At 31.7% G+C, this 16,494-nt stretch overlaps 1 protein-coding gene across 1 annotated transcript in view; it reads right to left on the minus strand.

Moving 5' to 3' along the window:
• The window catches only part of RFX6 (regulatory factor X6), a 54,543-nt gene that overhangs the window by 13,485 nt on the left and 24,564 nt on the right, over window positions 1-16,494 (minus strand). The window contains exons 6-10 of the mRNA XM_011364763.1: window positions 6,999-7,106; window positions 5,920-5,997; window positions 5,692-5,805; window positions 3,570-3,619; window positions 677-836 (exon numbers count right to left, since the gene is read on the minus strand). Of these exons, the coding sequence (XP_011363065.1) occupies window positions 677-836; window positions 3,570-3,619; window positions 5,692-5,805; window positions 5,920-5,997; window positions 6,999-7,106 (510 nt within the window). The remainder of the gene's footprint in view (window positions 1-676; window positions 837-3,569; window positions 3,620-5,691; window positions 5,806-5,919; window positions 5,998-6,998; window positions 7,107-16,494) is intronic.

Raw genomic sequence — 16,494 nt, forward strand, 5'->3', positions numbered from 1 at the left:
AAAATTGAGAGAGCTAGAAACTGTCATAAAGCAAATAATCATTTGAGGGGAAGGAAAGTATACTTTAACAATCTACAAACACATATTTCTAACTTAAGAATTACTTTTTTCTTCCCAATTTAAGAGAACCAATTAGAAGGTAGTTTTAAAATGTGTTGGTTTTGTGGGTTTCATAGTATCCAATATCACATGGGCTCATTCCTTATAAACTTAATTTTATAATTGGATTCATGTGGCAAATAAGAGTTTTACATTTTACATTGCATTCAGAATTTTATTTTTACTTTTATTTTGAAATAATTTTAAATTTATAAAAAAGGTGCAAAATTAGTGTAGAGTGCAGGGGATGCGGAACCTGCGGATATGAAGGGCCAACTGCATTTACATATACTTTCTATCCAGCTTCTCCTAATGTTATCAGCTTACATAACCATTATATATTATCCAAATTAGGAAATTAACCTTGGTATGATACTGTTAAGGAAACTATAAAAATAATTCTAATTTCATCATTTTTCCACTAACGTCCTTCCTCTGCTCTAGCATTTACTCTAGGATCTCACATTGCATGTAATTGTTGTCTGCTTCATCTCCAATCTCTGAAAGTTCATCATTCTTTGCTATAAGATTATCTTTTTGAGTTGGTGACTCAAATATCCTCATCTTACTAACATACCTGAGCAAGATGTAAGAACGATGTTTGTCGTTTCAGAGAAGATACAAATCTTCGCACAATGGGTATTTTCTTGTCAGTCAGAGCTTCCGGCAAGTTTTCCAAGGATGAAACAACCCACTGTTCCCAATTTTTAGCAAAATTTCTTATGTCTGCTAATAAGCTACAAAAAAAAAAAAAAAAAAAACACCTATGTGTTAAATGCCAAGTTGTTCAAAACTCATTAAATAAATGTAGTGTAATGGAGGTATACAATTTTTCTATGATTCTAACAACATGATTTTTGAAGTCAGCTTGGCCTGCTATTTACCATCTTGGTCAAAATATTCTCCTCAAGCTCCAGTTTCCTCATCTGTTAAATAGGAATAAGAATAGTATCCATGTCACAAGATTATTCTGAGGATTATATGAAATAATTCATGGAAAGTGCTTAGGTTAAAGCCTATTGTGCAGAGTGCTCAATAAATACTTTATTATCAATAGTAACTCGTGATTCAATCATTTTCTATAAAATATTTCTGAGTAAATGTAAGTGTGCACTTGATTTTACATATCTTGGCTTCTTGAGAGCCCATCACATTGGTACCATATCCTCATTTCAGATATTTAATATTAGTTTCTAATAATATATTCTTATAATCCAAATATAACTGTGGTGCAAATGATTAAAAATGTACTAATTAGAGGACTCTTTTTCACAAATTTTGGTTGTGTTTATACATGAGAACACATAAAAATTTAAAAATCAGTCAGCAATCTACCTATTATATTGCAACAAAACAGATTTAAATATATTTGGGGTGGAGCATATGTTGAGGACAGAGACGTGATACAGGAAAAAGAGTAGGCAGTTTGGAGTTAAATAGACTTTGAATAAAATATAGGCTCTGCTTCTTACTAATCAGCTGACTCCAATTTAACAAATAAATAAATAAATAACAATAAACAAATAAATTAACTTCTTTATGCTCCTAGATTCCTCATTTATAAATTTGGGCTCATAATAGCTCCTTTGGAATAGTCTGATGAGTTGTGTTTTAAAAATTCCAATTGTTCAATGATAAAGAATTGGTTAAATATAGTGTTTTTCAGATGTTAGAAATCTATGCAACCATTTAAAAGGAAAATATTGATCTATATTTGTTGATAAGGAAAGATTTCCACAATATATTGCCATTGTATGTATACTATGGTTCCATTTTTTTTAAATGTGTACAGCAGGTCCTCATTTAAGGTAGTCAACAAGTTTTTGGAAATGGAGGCTAAGTGAAACGACGTATAGCGAAACTAATTTTACCATAGACTGATGTAAAGAGCTAAGTTCCTACAGCATATTTCTGGTCACAAAAACATCACAAGCTTCTAAATAAAGACTCAAAACACTTCTAATATTAGATATCGAAATAAATGTGTGCTATACATACACTTAGGAAAGATTAATAGAAACAAATAAGGTCATTATTCTCCAGCCTGCTTGTTCCAGGTCAGGGTCATAGGTGGCCAGGGGCCTAATTTGGCAGCTCAGGGTGCAAGGCAGGAACCCATTCTGGATAGAACGCCTTCCATAACAGGGTGCATACACACACACACACACACACACACACACACACACACACTCAGTCAGACTGGGATAATGCAGACATGCACACCTTGAGGATGTGGGAGGAAACCAGAGGACCCAGAGAAAACCCACGCAGACTTGGGGAGAACGGGAAAATGCCACACAGTGGCCCCCAGGTGGGAATTGTTTTTCTCATCAACATTGTAACAAAATACATTGAATAATAGGATATTATTTGAAGACCTGCTACATATTTACAGATATTCCTAGAAAAAAGTCTATGATATAATAACAAGACATTAAGCATGTGGTGAGATAGGAGTGATTTTTAAAATAAGCTTATGCAGGTTTTTCATTTTCTACAATGAATGTGAATTACTTGTATACTTAAGAGATAAACACATAAACAGTCCCCTTTGGGCTTATTGTGGGAACTAAGTAAAATAATTTATGCAAAGCCTCAAAGCTCACATTGTATTTAATAAAGGTCAACTATTATTACTTTTAGTCAATGGCTGGATGCCATTCTGGCTGTGACATAGAAGTGGTAAGTGTACCTAATTCAGAAAGTAGATTAGATGTTTAAAGACTATAAACTGATTTTTAAAAGAAACTGTTGGCCACGCCAATATTAACCATGATACAAACAAATAAAAGAATCTAGAGGAAAAGGTAAATCAAAAATAAAATTTATCAATCAGCATTTATTTATTGAGCACCAACTATGTCCACATGCATTTGTGCCTTAATATAGTAAAATAAATTTTGTTATTTAATTACACTTTATTTTCAAAGAAAAATATGGCTTTCTTTTTCCAAGTTTCTATTGGTTCTCAAATAGGGAAAGGCTTCGAGAAAAATCTTCAGGTATCATTTCGATAAACTATTTGAGCTCTTATTCCTTTGTTAAAAGGAGGTGGTAATTCCATTACTCTACTCCTGATATTGCAATTAAGAAAAAAGATATTAAAGATAAAATAATTTTTCTTATAGTTTTTATTATTGTGGTTATTTTCCATCAATTATCCCCATCTATCTTCCTCTAGCCATTTTCCATTAAAAAACTTTTCAGTATCTTGAAAGTCAACCACACTTAAATATTAATTTTTCACTTGGGAAACCCTCAAATTAAAAGGATTTCAGGATTGTTTCATCAGTTTTGTTCAATGAGGTTCAAATATAAGGATTAAAGTGCATCTTTTCCAGCTAAAAAAAGAGACAGGAACAAGGAAATAATCTTGGTAAATAAATTTCTACTTAACATTTTCCTGTAATATAATGTATAACATTAAACCTTATACTAAGAAACTATGGTATTTTATTGACCGAACCTACCTTTCAGGCATTTCTTGCATTGTTGCAGGAATGAGTACGTCTGTAAGAACCTTAATCACAGCAAAAGAGTTAACTTAATTAGTATTTCTATAGAAAGACACATTATTTGTACATTACTTTTATTTCTAGCTTTCTAGAGAATAACATGTTATTTCATTTCTGAAAGTTATACTTTTATCTCTAAAATGAATGTATGTACGAGGGGTGTGTGTGTGCGTATGTGTGTGTGTGTGTAAATGGCAGGGAGAGGAAGAGATTTTAAAACACTGCAATTACTAGGGTAAGCAGATGACACTAACATCATTATGAGAACAGAAAGAGTACTGAAAAGAAAAGGCTAGACTAGACCTAAACATGGGTGAGATAAGAAGTAGTAGAAAGAATAAATTAGGTAGTGCTAACTGATCCCTGCTCAGGAAAAAGTATGATAAATAAAGGAGGTTGGGAACCAGATAATTTAAGAGTGGTACAGATCCACTAAGCTGGCTAATAAACTGAGTGGGACAGCCTGGGGAAGAGGATCAAGAGGTCTCTGGAAAAAAATACTTCAAAATGTGGGTAGACACTAATCTACAAAGGCCTGTTTAGCCTACCAGCAACACACACACGTATTCTGTATATGAGACCGTAAATCAAGAGATAGCATGTATATTCCCAGTATGTGTGTTACCAATGGATTGGCCTTGGTAACCATATACTGTTTTATGGACTAAAAGCTGACCACTCTCTAGAGGTAGGATGAAGATCTGGCAGCTCATCTTTCACTGCTCTTTTCACTGTGCTCACTGTGCCTCCATGGGTCTTCAGTGAAGAAAAGAAATTTGGTTTATTTAAATGTACTTAAACTCGGGATTTTTGTCTTGGACTCAAGGAAATTGACCACTTTGGGGGGGAAAAAAAGTATGTTCTAAGGATATCTCTTGGAATCACTGAAGAACAGTCCAAACAGCTTTATCTTGACAGTGGTCAGTGTGTGTGCATGAGCCCTGGTACTTTTCTTATACTCACTCTTGGAGCCACCATTCTTCCCCTTCCTGCTTACTCTCTCAAGTCTTAAATATTACAGGCAATTAGTGCAAACTAAACCTTTTTCCTTTAAATAATGATATTCTTATTCAACCTAGAAAAATGAGACAATCCTTGCTCTCCTTTGTCTTTTAACTTAAACTTGAACTAAAGATAGAGAATATAGTGCACTTACTCCTCCATTCTCTTATCCTGTGATGACGGATTGCTGAACAGAGGATGAAAATAAAGACTCCCCATTCTGTTTCAAGCCCACCTATCAGTTTTTAGCCTGCAAAGTTGCTTCTGGACTGATTCTATCTAGCTTCTGCTTCATTTCCCTGCAACTAAGAAGAATTTTATTTCCTTAATGCTTAACAAGGCGCCTGCTTGGATATTCTTGCTAACTCAGATTGTGTTTTTAAAAGGAAAGCTTTTGTTTTTTCTCATGATAATTTAATAGATTAATGTAGACAAACACACTTGATAGTACTCAGATTTCAATATAGTTTTCTCCTCAACTTTGACCTTTTTGCTGCTCTAACTAGGAAACAGTCTGTCAAGGAATTGGCCTTTTCTCCTTCCTGCTAAATATTTGGCTAGAAAGCCAACCATCTCATCTCATCTTAGTTCAGGATGTCTTCATAATCCTTCTGCAGGCACTTGGGGACTCTATTTTGGTTTGAGAACAGAAATGACATTAACACATTAAAGCTAGTGATTTCCAAGATTTTTAAGTTATTAATCCAGTAAGAGCACTTAATTCTGTTTCCCCCCCAAAACACTGATATCGTGAACAAAAGTGTTATTTAATCTGAAAACACCTTAAACAGCTAATAAAAATTAACTAAGTGCTCATGTATTAGTATATCATATTCAGAATTAATTATTCCTAGCTGTAAACAGAAGTTGATTTTGTTTTAATAAATATGAATTTATATTAAAATACACTATTAAAAATATATTATTAAACTGCTTGTTTTCTCATCAGAAAAAAATTAATGGTGTTTCTCCAGCCAGAAATAACAAATTCTTTGAAAATACATTGCAAAAAGTTAGATAGAACTCTCTTAAAAGAAATATATGGTTCATGTTGAAGACATCCCAAAGAACTTACCTTATAAAGAATTGAGTCACAAACACAGAAAATGTCAATGATAACAGGGTTTTCAAGCAGGGGAAGAAGATGATCAGGCATTCCTTGCCAAAAGTGTAATAAGAAATGCTGGATCTAGTTGCAGAGCAAAGATTATGCACATTAAGGTTTTTTTCTTGAACTCATATAAAGAACAGGACAAGAAAGTATATATAGCATGGTCAACAAAGCATTCTCTGTCACCCTTACCTCTTCAAAGTTTCCATTAATTGCATTGTCCAAGATGCACTGGCAGTGAGTTTTGTACATCATTATGAGGGTATCAACCTATTTCAAGGAAGAGAAAGCTTAACCAGAGCACCCTCTCAACACTGCTTTCGTTTGTTCACGCATTCATTTGTTCATTCATTCAATACACATTTTTTAAGCTCCTGTTATGTACCAGACATTGTGCCCAATGCTGAAGAATCAAAAAAACAGGAGCAGTCCTTATTTTAAGAAGCTTACTGCCTTATGGAGAAAGGATAGCAAACATACGATTACAGTATAGCATTATAAAAACAATGGAAAAGTTGATTGTGTAGGGAGCTATGCATCAAATCAACATGGCAATTTTCTGTTTAATAAGAAAATTACCTTTGATTGGAGAAATAAACATGAAATGGTAAAACACATCAACTCTGTTATTAGTCATCTAGTAGGAACCCAGCGAATCTAAAAGTTCTGAAATAGAGGATTTAGCCTTAGATTTTATTACATAAGCAATGAAAAGTCACATTGAGGAATATTTATAAACTGAATCCTATGAAAATTTTTTTCTTTAACTTAAAAAATTTCAAATGTAAGAGAGCACAGAATTGTAGAATAGAAAATAACATTTGTGATCACCTAGTGTAGTCTTTGCATTCATCTAGCTATCTCCCCTTAGTGCTAGAAACAAATTCTGTCCTAGAGAGCTTGATGACTATTTACTAAAATTAAATAGAGTTAATCAAAAACATAAAGCTTATAATTAAAGAAACTACATGTGATAGACACATTCTAGTATTTAATTCCTTGGGATTGAGTTTTACATTAAAAATAATTGTTAGTGTTTTAAGGTTTATTTTACCACCTTCTAATTACATACTATCATGGAGATGGTAAATAATTAATTGGAAAATGTTTAATCTATGTTAGTAAACATTTGTCGCTCCTATAAATCAGTCAATTATGTTTGATTATGTCGATTTCTGACTGCTCCCTGCAAGTGCCATCAGATTCTTAGCAAAGTAAGATATGAAACCAACATGTCAGAAAGTCAATAGAGAAGTAGCTTTAATTGATACCTTTTCTTTAGAAATGCATCCTTGGTATACAAGGTGTTGAGCACTGGGGAATTCTGGAAGAAGTGTTCCAGTTTTTGAGCTAAGTGAATATTTACGAGTGAAGCCACCCTATAATTTAGAAAAATGAAAAGAAATATAGTTATTATCAATTATATGGTTTTAAATTACAATTCTAATAAAACAGAAACCCATAAAATTTTATTCTTTATCCTGAAAGCCATAAGAAACTAGAAGATGTGGGTAAACTATTTAAATTGTGTAACTGAATAAACAAGACAGGTAAAAAGAATTATTGTTTCCAAACTCTAAACAGTTGCAGCGTCAGGATATTTTTCTTATTTGGATTTTAGTTTTAAACATTTTTCAGTTTTCACAACTTTTAGATATTAGTTCACATTTCTTAACAGCACAAGTTTTGAAAGATCTACTTTTAGAACTAGTGAAATTATTTTAACTTGAGAAGATCAAGAATTGCCAAATCAAACTTCCTCGTTTATGAGTTAAGTGAGATAATAAGTTAATTTATTCCGTCTCAAAGATAATTAGTGGCAATTGTGATTAGAGTCTAAGTCTTCTAATTCCTAAACTCGTACTCTGAACTTTCTAACCTTCTCTCACCCAAGTTCAGGAATCTCTTGGGGAAAGCATATCGCTATATCAAGTTTTAGACTTTAGCCTTGTTAGCCTTAATTTTCAAGTATGGATAGGGAAAGGATAATTCCAATTAAATAGTTTTTAATAAATGAATAAAGAATTACTACATAAATAACTATCACAAATTGATATAATAGAACAGTTAATCCTAATCCACTCTATTTAATCACCTTAATAATTAAAGATATCCTTCAAAGTCTTTCAATGTTTTGGATTTTTCATTTATGAGCACTAATTATCTTTATACCATCAAAGAATGATATTGTCAATAAATAGGGAAAAAATAATAAGATGCAAGAAAGTAAAGATTTTAATTCTAAAGAAAAGAAAAGGTTTGGCAAGATAGGCTAATATTTGATAAATGTAACAAAAATGCACCTAAATTTTAATTTTAGAAAAGTTTATACTTTTTATATATCTTTTCTCTTGGGTAGAAAATCAAGAATAGATACAACATTCTTATGGAGGAAAACTTGGCAAGAAGATTTGCCTAACAGATATAAAGATGTATTATAAAGCTTTAATAAATAAAAGAGTAATGCTGGAATAGTGATAGGCTGAAAAAACACTGGAATGAAAAAAAATTGCCAAGAAATGGCCCATGCATACATGATAAAACTTCATTGCAGATTACCAGGGATAAAAATGGCATCTTATCTTGTATCACACTAAACAATCAATTACAGGAGGATTCTGGATAAATGGTGGAATAAGAAGTACCAGGAACATGTTTCCTCACCAAGGTAACAATTGCACTGACATGATCTTTCTGATGTAACTATTTTGGAACTCTGGAGTCTATTAAAGACTTCCAAGTGAAGGCTTGGAGCATAAACTGCAGTTAATTTGGGTCAATTTTAACTCTTAGCTCAGTAGCAACTACCATCCTCCATCCCCAGCCCTGCAGCAGGTTGCAGTAGCAGCTTGCTCACAGCTTGTGGGAACCAGGGTGGGTAGTAATAAGGATCTTATGCTCCAAATATCAGGGATCTGTTTTCTGATCACTGATTGTTGTTTCTGCAGCCATTTTTGCACCTGCTCTGCCATTTTTGTAAGCTCCCCCTCCCCTGCCCCTGGATAAAGTAACTTATGGCAGATTTAAAGGAGCAGTGCCTTTTTCTTCCCTTTATGTTTCCCCCTTCTTTTGAAAGCCAGATATTAAAGACTGGGACATACAAAAGCAACTGCATTTATGGGAGAAATTAGAAAGTCACCAAGCATACCCAAGAAAAGGGACAGGCTGAGAAAAGACCTTAGAAGACCCAAAAGACATCAAGCTGATCTTGATATGAAGAGGGCCTACAACAATAAAAATCAATAAATAAAACAAAACAAGAAGTAAACCCTCGGTAAGGGGGAAAATCTGATTTCTAGAGTTACTGCATAATTAGATCCAATGTTGTTTTGAGCAAAAAGTCACAGGCATACAAAGAAACAAGAAAGTATAGCTCATTCAAAGAAAAAAAATAAATCAAAGGAACTATCATCAACAAAGATCATATGGAAGACAAGCTAGATAAAACCTTTAAAACAGCTGTTTTAGAGATGTTTAAGGAACTAAGGGAAGATGTGGAGAAAGTAAAACTATGTATGAAAAATTGGAAATATCAATAAAGAGATTAAAAAAAAAACTAAAAAGAAACCAAAAAGAAATTCCAGAGCTGAAAAGCACAATAACTGAAATGAGAAATTTATTACAGGGATTAAAAGGCATATTTTAGTAAGCAGAAGAAAGAACCAGTGAATTTAAAGAAAGGACCATTGAAATTATCAAGTCTGAGGAACAGAAAGAAGAAAACATTGAAGAAAGGAAAATAGCAACTAAGGGATCTTTGGGATACTATCAAGCAGATCAACACACACATTGTGAGAGTTTCAGAAGGTGTGGACACGGAGAGAGTATTTGAAGAAATAATGGCTGGACTTCCTAAGTGTGATGAAAGCTGTGAATATAACCATCCAAGAAGCTCGAAAAAACTCCAAGTGAGATAAACTCAGAGATCTCCACTGAAACACATTAAATCAAACTTTAAAAAGACAGAAACTCTTAAAAGCAGAAAAAGAGAAGCAACTCATTGCATACAAGGGATCTTCAATAAGATTAGGAGCAAATTTCTCAGCAGAAACTTTGTAGGCAAGACTGATATGTTCCAAGTGCTAAAAGAAAAAAACTGTCAACAAAATTCTTATTGAACAAAAGATAAACAAAATTTTACTGCTTGATTTATCCTTCAAAAAAATGCTAAAGGGAGTCCTGCAGGTTGAAATGAAAGGACACTAGACAATAACTTGAAATCATATGAATAAAGCTCTCATAAAGGTAAATACATGTGAATTTATAAAAGCTACTATTACAACAAAAGATATAATTCCAATTTGTTTTTACATAATTTAAGAGACTAACATATTTTTTAAAAACAATTATTAGTATAAAAGCTAGTATTATTGTAACTTTGGTTTATAACTCCATGTTCATGTTCTGTTTTCCACATAATTTAAAAGACTAATGCATTATTTAAAAAAAACAACTATTAGTGTATATTTTTGAACACAATTTATAAAGATGTAATTTTGTGATATCAATAACTGAAAGAAGGAGACAGAGCTATAAAGGAACAGAATTTTGTATATTATTGAAATTAAGCTGATATAAATTCAAATTATGTTATAACTTGAGGATGTTAAATGTAATCCCATGGTAACCAAAAAGAAAAGAGTTATATAATACACATCACAGCAAATAATAAGAGAATTAAAATATTTCACTACAAAAATCAACTAAACATGAATGAAGACAGTAATGTAGGAAACTAGGGGAACTATTCTATAAGGCATACAGAAAGCAAATAGCAAAATGACAGAAGTCACTTCTTTTTGGTAATTACTTTAAATATAAATGAATTAATTCTTACAATCAAAAAAAGAAAACATTGGCAGAAAGGACCAAAAAAGGATGTTATTGTATGCTGTCTACGAGAAACTCACTTTAGATACAAAGACACAAATAGCTTGAAAGGGAAAGAATGAAAAAAGATACTCCATTCGAACAGTAATCTAAAGAAAACAGGGGTGGCTACACTAATATCAGATAAAATAGACTTTAAATTACAAGATCTTATGAAACAACATACATAAAATGTTTAATATAGAAAGAAGATATAACAATTAAACCACTTATACTCCTAATAACAAGCAAAATGAATGAAGCAAAAATTGACAGAATTTAAAAAAGAAATAATTCTAAAATAACAATTGGAGATGTCAGTACTGGATAGAACAACCAGACATGAGAAAAACACTTAACAAATGAAGAATAGAAGGAAACTACCACAACAAAAAAAGGCCATATATGAAATACCTACTGCTAACTCATATTCAGTGGTGAAAGACCGATTTTCTGCTAAGATTAGTAAAAAGGCAAAGATGTCTATTATTCCCAGTTCTATTCAACATAGTACTAGAAGTCATAACCAGACCAATTATGCAAGAAAGGAAATAAAAGACATCCAAATTGGGAAAAAAGAAGTAGAATTTTCTCTGTTCATAAATGATGTTTCTATATACAGAAAATGTTAAAGATTCCACAAATAAAACTATTAGAACTAATGAAGAAGTCCAGCAAAGTTTTAGGATATAAAACCGATGCATAAAAATCAGTTGTACATCTTTACAGTAACAATGAACAACCCAAAAATGAAATTAAGAAAACAATTCCATTTATAATTATATCAAGAAGAATAAAGTACTTAGGAATAAAAGGCAAAGATGTCCATTCTTGGACGTCCTTAACCAATAAGGCGAAAGACTTGTAAACTGAAAACAATAAAACACTGCAAAACAAAATTAAAGAAAACACAGAAAACTAAACAATATCCCATGTTCACTTAATAATGTCAAGATGCCATTACTATTCAAAGTGACCCACAGATTCAATGCGATCCCTATCAATATCTCAATGATATTTTGCAGATAGAAAAATTCATTCTATAATTCATAAGGAAACTCAAGGGGCCTAATATAGCAAAAACAATCTTTAAAAAGAATAAAAATATTGAAGGCATCACACTTTCTGATTTCAAAACTTATTACAACAGCATAGTGGTAGTGGCATAAAGACAAACAAATAGATCAATGAAATAGAACAGAGAGCTTGGAAATAAACCTACACATAAATGGTTAAATAAATTTCACCAAGGGTATTAAATGGGAAAAGAGCATTCAACAAATGTTGCTAGAAAAACTGGATATCCACAAGCAAAAGGTTGAAGCAGGACCTTTATTTAGTACCACATACAAAAATTAACCAAATTACTCAAAGAGCTAAAACTAGAAACTCTTACAAGAAAACATAGGGCAAAAGCTTCACAACATTGGCTTTGGCAATGACTTGAGTATGACACCAAAGGCACAAGCAACAAAAGCAAAATTGACAAATTTGACTTCATAAAAATTTAAAACTTTAGTGCATCAAAAGACACTATTGACGGAGTGAAAAAGCAATCCATGGAATGGGAGAAGATAGTTACAAATCATATTTGATAAGAAATTAACATCCAGAATATATAGAGAATTCCTAAAACTCAACAACAACAAAAAACCCTATTCCAAAATGAGCAAAGAAAATAGACATTTCTCCAAAGATACATCAATAGACAATAAGTACATGAAAAAATATTCAACATTACTAATAACTAGGGAAATGCAAATCAAAACCACAATGAGATAATACTTCATACCCATTAAGACAGCTAGAATTTAAAAAAAAAAAAAAAACCCAGAATAAGTGTTAGTGAGGATGTGCGGAAATTGAAACTCTTGTGCAGTGTTGATGGGAATGTAAAATGATATAGCAGCTGTGTTAAACAGTATAGCAGTTCCTCAAACAATTAAAAATAGGATCAGTATGTGATACAATTACCATTTATAATTCCTCTTCCAGATACACATCCAAAAAAATTGAAAGCAGTCTTCAAAGGTATACTTGTATACCCATGTTCATACCAGCATTATTCACAACACCTAAACCATGAAAGCAACTCAGATGTCCACTGACAGATGAATGGATAAGTAAAATAGAGTATGTACATATAATAAAATGTTATCCAGCCTTAAAAAGTAAGAAAATTGTGACATGCTACAACATGGATGAACCTTAAGGACATTGTGCTAAGTAAAATAAGCCAGTCACAAAAAGACAAAAACTGTGTTTCTACATATGAGGTAACTAGAGTAGTCACAATCACAGAGACAAAAGATAGAATGGTGGTTTTCAGGGCTGGGGAAAAGGGAGTTGGAGAGTTATTGTTGAATGAGTACAGAGTTTCAGTTTTGCTACATAAAAAGAGTTCTGGAGATAGATGATGGTAATAGTTGTGTAACAATATGAATACACTTAATGCCACTGAACTGTATACTTAAAAATGATAAAGATAGTAAATTTTATGTTATGTGCATTTTAACACAAAAAAATTGAAAAAATCAGTTATGGATGAAATAAGTATTTAAATGTTAAGAGCAACTTTATATTCCTAGAAGTATATGTAGGAAAATATATTTGTGATCTGGAATATATACAGATTTTGACAAACAACATACAAAAAACAGTAACCATAAAATTTTTAAATTATCTTCATCAAAAAACACTATAGAATACTGAGTCATGCCACCAAGGACATCAGTATCCAGAATATATATTCTTAAGAATTCTCTAAGGATCATAAGGAATTCTTAAGAATCAAATTTTTGAAATAGAAAAATTATGTGATCAGAACAAATATTTCATAGAAGAGAATTAACCAATAAAAATCCCAAAAAAAAAAAATCAAGCTTCTTTTTTTTGATGTAGTTATCAAAAACAATTTTCAAATGAGAACCATAGCATTTTAGACCCATTAGATTGGCAAAACTAAAATGTAATTCAATGTCAAGCGTTGATGAGAATGTGAAGCACAAGGAATGCTCACACACAGCTGAAGAGACATAAGTTGATATAACCATTTTGGATAACACTTGACCTTAACTAGTAAAGTTGAACATAAGCATATTCTAAGACCTAGAATTCCACTACTGAATGTGTGCATTTGAAGAATGTTTATAGCAATATTGTTTTCCAAGAAAAAAGAAAAACTTCCACCAACAATGGAATGAATAAATGTATTGTGATAGGACATTTTTACATAATGTAGTACTACACAGCAGTACAAATGGTACTAGAACTACATGTGTTAACTTTGATGAATCACAAAACCTAACATTGAGTGAAACCAGAAAATCACAGAAAAAAATGAATCCATTTTTATGTAGGACGAGTAAAAAACAATATATTGGTGATGATAAACTGAGCAATAATAAACAATACATAAAATTTACTACCTTAATTATTTTTAAGTATACAGTTCAGTGGTATTAAGTATATTCATATTGTTGTACAGTCATCACCACAATGTTTAGGTATTCGTTCATAAGTGATAAGCTTTAAGGAAAACCGAAGGAGTGATTAACACCTAATTCTGGAGAGCAAAAACTTTTGGTAAGCAGAGAGGAAAGTGATTGGGCTGAGGGCACACAGAGGACTTCTCTCTTTTAAGCTATGAGATAGATCTTCGTTTTTTATCTAATGATTATTTTTTTAATTGTATGTATGTGTGCATGTGTTACAAATAATATATTTCCTAATAAAAATATTAGCGTGCTCAGGAAGTACATATTAAGGAATAAAATATGTCTTTTATTTTAATACCTATTTAAAGCTCTCATGTTGATAAATAATAGTTTTGTATAATAGAAACTAGCGATACATGTGAAACACAACAGGAGGAAAAAGTGCCCAAGGAAAAATTCAATTTGGCTATGTTAACAAGTGTGTACAAAGTTGGTATAAATCAAATGATAATATCTGTCCAGAACATGTAACATATACAAAAAAGGAGGGATTGATAAACTGGAAATTAAAAAATAAAACATAATCATTTTGATTCCACTAACATGTTTGCCATTTTAATTGCACTAAAGGAGGTGCCAGTTACAGAGGTCTGGTTTTTCTTTTTCTTTTCCTTTTTTTTTTTTTTGATCAACTGATGACTTCAGTACTCATGGGTAAACTATTAAAAATCTTATTTCCAAAAGAAAATAAGAAGGGACCTACAGAAAAGAAACAATATGATTAGAAGGCAAGAGGGTCTGATTTATGAGGAAAGATTAAAGGAGTTAAGCTGCACAGTTTGGCTAAGTGATGACTAAAAGAGAGCATGATAACAGTCTACAAATATTTGAAAAGCATATACCATGAAGAGGGGATTTGTTATTTATCTTGGTACAAAGTTGTTAAACTGGCCATGAATGGTTGATGTTAAGGAGAAGGAAACTCAAGCTATCAGGGAAACTTCCTGGTTGAAATGTTTGAAATCAAGGGACTTTTTCCCTAAGAAATTACGGCAACTCAGTACTTTAGCTAGTTAAAAAGAAATAAAATTTGAACCACTATATTTATGAATAAAAATTTTAAATAATCAAAATTTATACTACTGACTGATAATTACTCTTACCATCCTCTTTCCTTTTTATTTTGCTTTTTTTGTTGTTGTTGGTTTTGTTTGATTTATATTATTAACTATTTAAAACTTTTTTTAAAGTATAGATAAAAAGTAATAAACACATATGTACTCACCATCCTGATTAAGACATTTGACATTTGAAATACTACAGCAGCTTCTGTAGCTCTTCCTAATCTCATTCTCTTCCTTCCTCACAAGAAATAATGTTCTGGGTTTGCTTCATATCATTCCTATTCAAACCTCTAAAAATTTACTTCATATATAAATATCCTTAAACAATAAATACTATTGCTTTAAAAATTGTACCATACAGTATGTATCCTTCTAAATTCAATGAGCTTTTCATTCAACTTTAGGTTTTTGAGATGAATCTAATTTAGTTCTTATAGCCATCGTTCACTCTTTCCTAAAGAAGTATAGCATTTCCTTGTATAAATATATAAAAATGTATTTTCCCATTATATCATAAATGTATTTCCCATTATATCATATTTCAATATTCTGAGATTATAAACAATACTATTATGAACACCTGCATACAAACATCCTTGTGCACAGTGTGGTTTCACAAGAATGCAGTTATAAGGTGTATGCACCTTCAACTTTACTAGTTATTGTCCTTCCTACCATTTATGAGAATTTCTTTCCTCCATATTCCTAACAACACTATACTTTCAGACTTTTAATTGTTTCAATTAAAAGTGTTTCAATTAATTATTTCACTATTATTCCAATAATAGTGAAATAATTACTCATTATGGCTTTAACTTGTGTTTCCCTGATTAAAAGTTTAGATCGAGTACTTTGCATATATTTATGGCAGAAATGGTATTCAAAATATATATTGACCATATGTTATAGAACCTGGTCAATCAGAATGGGAGCTATGAACACCAACACTATTTATGAGTCACTCCTTTTCATATTGTGTGAATTGCCTATTCATATGCTTTGCTATATTTCTATTGAGTTGTCTCTTTATTGTTTGAATACTTTACATATTCTAAAACAGTGCTGTCCTATAGAACTTTCTGTGATGATGAAAATGTCCTATATCTGACTGACAATAGTCACTAGCCACATTTGGCTATTAAGCACTTGAAATGTAACTAATGTGAGACAAATTGAATGTTACGTAATTAATAGCCATGTGTGGATAGGGGCTACCATATTACACAGCACACATAGATATTAATCCTCTGCCACTTATGTGTGATATCTAAATATCCAGTATTATTTTACATATTGAAGCCACACACACACACACACACACACACACACACACACAC

This window comes from Pteropus vampyrus, unplaced genomic scaffold, assembly GCF_000151845.1.
Source record: "Pteropus vampyrus isolate Shadow unplaced genomic scaffold, Pvam_2.0 Scaffold101, whole genome shotgun sequence".
NCBI lineage: Eukaryota > Metazoa > Chordata > Mammalia > Chiroptera > Pteropodidae > Pteropus > Pteropus vampyrus.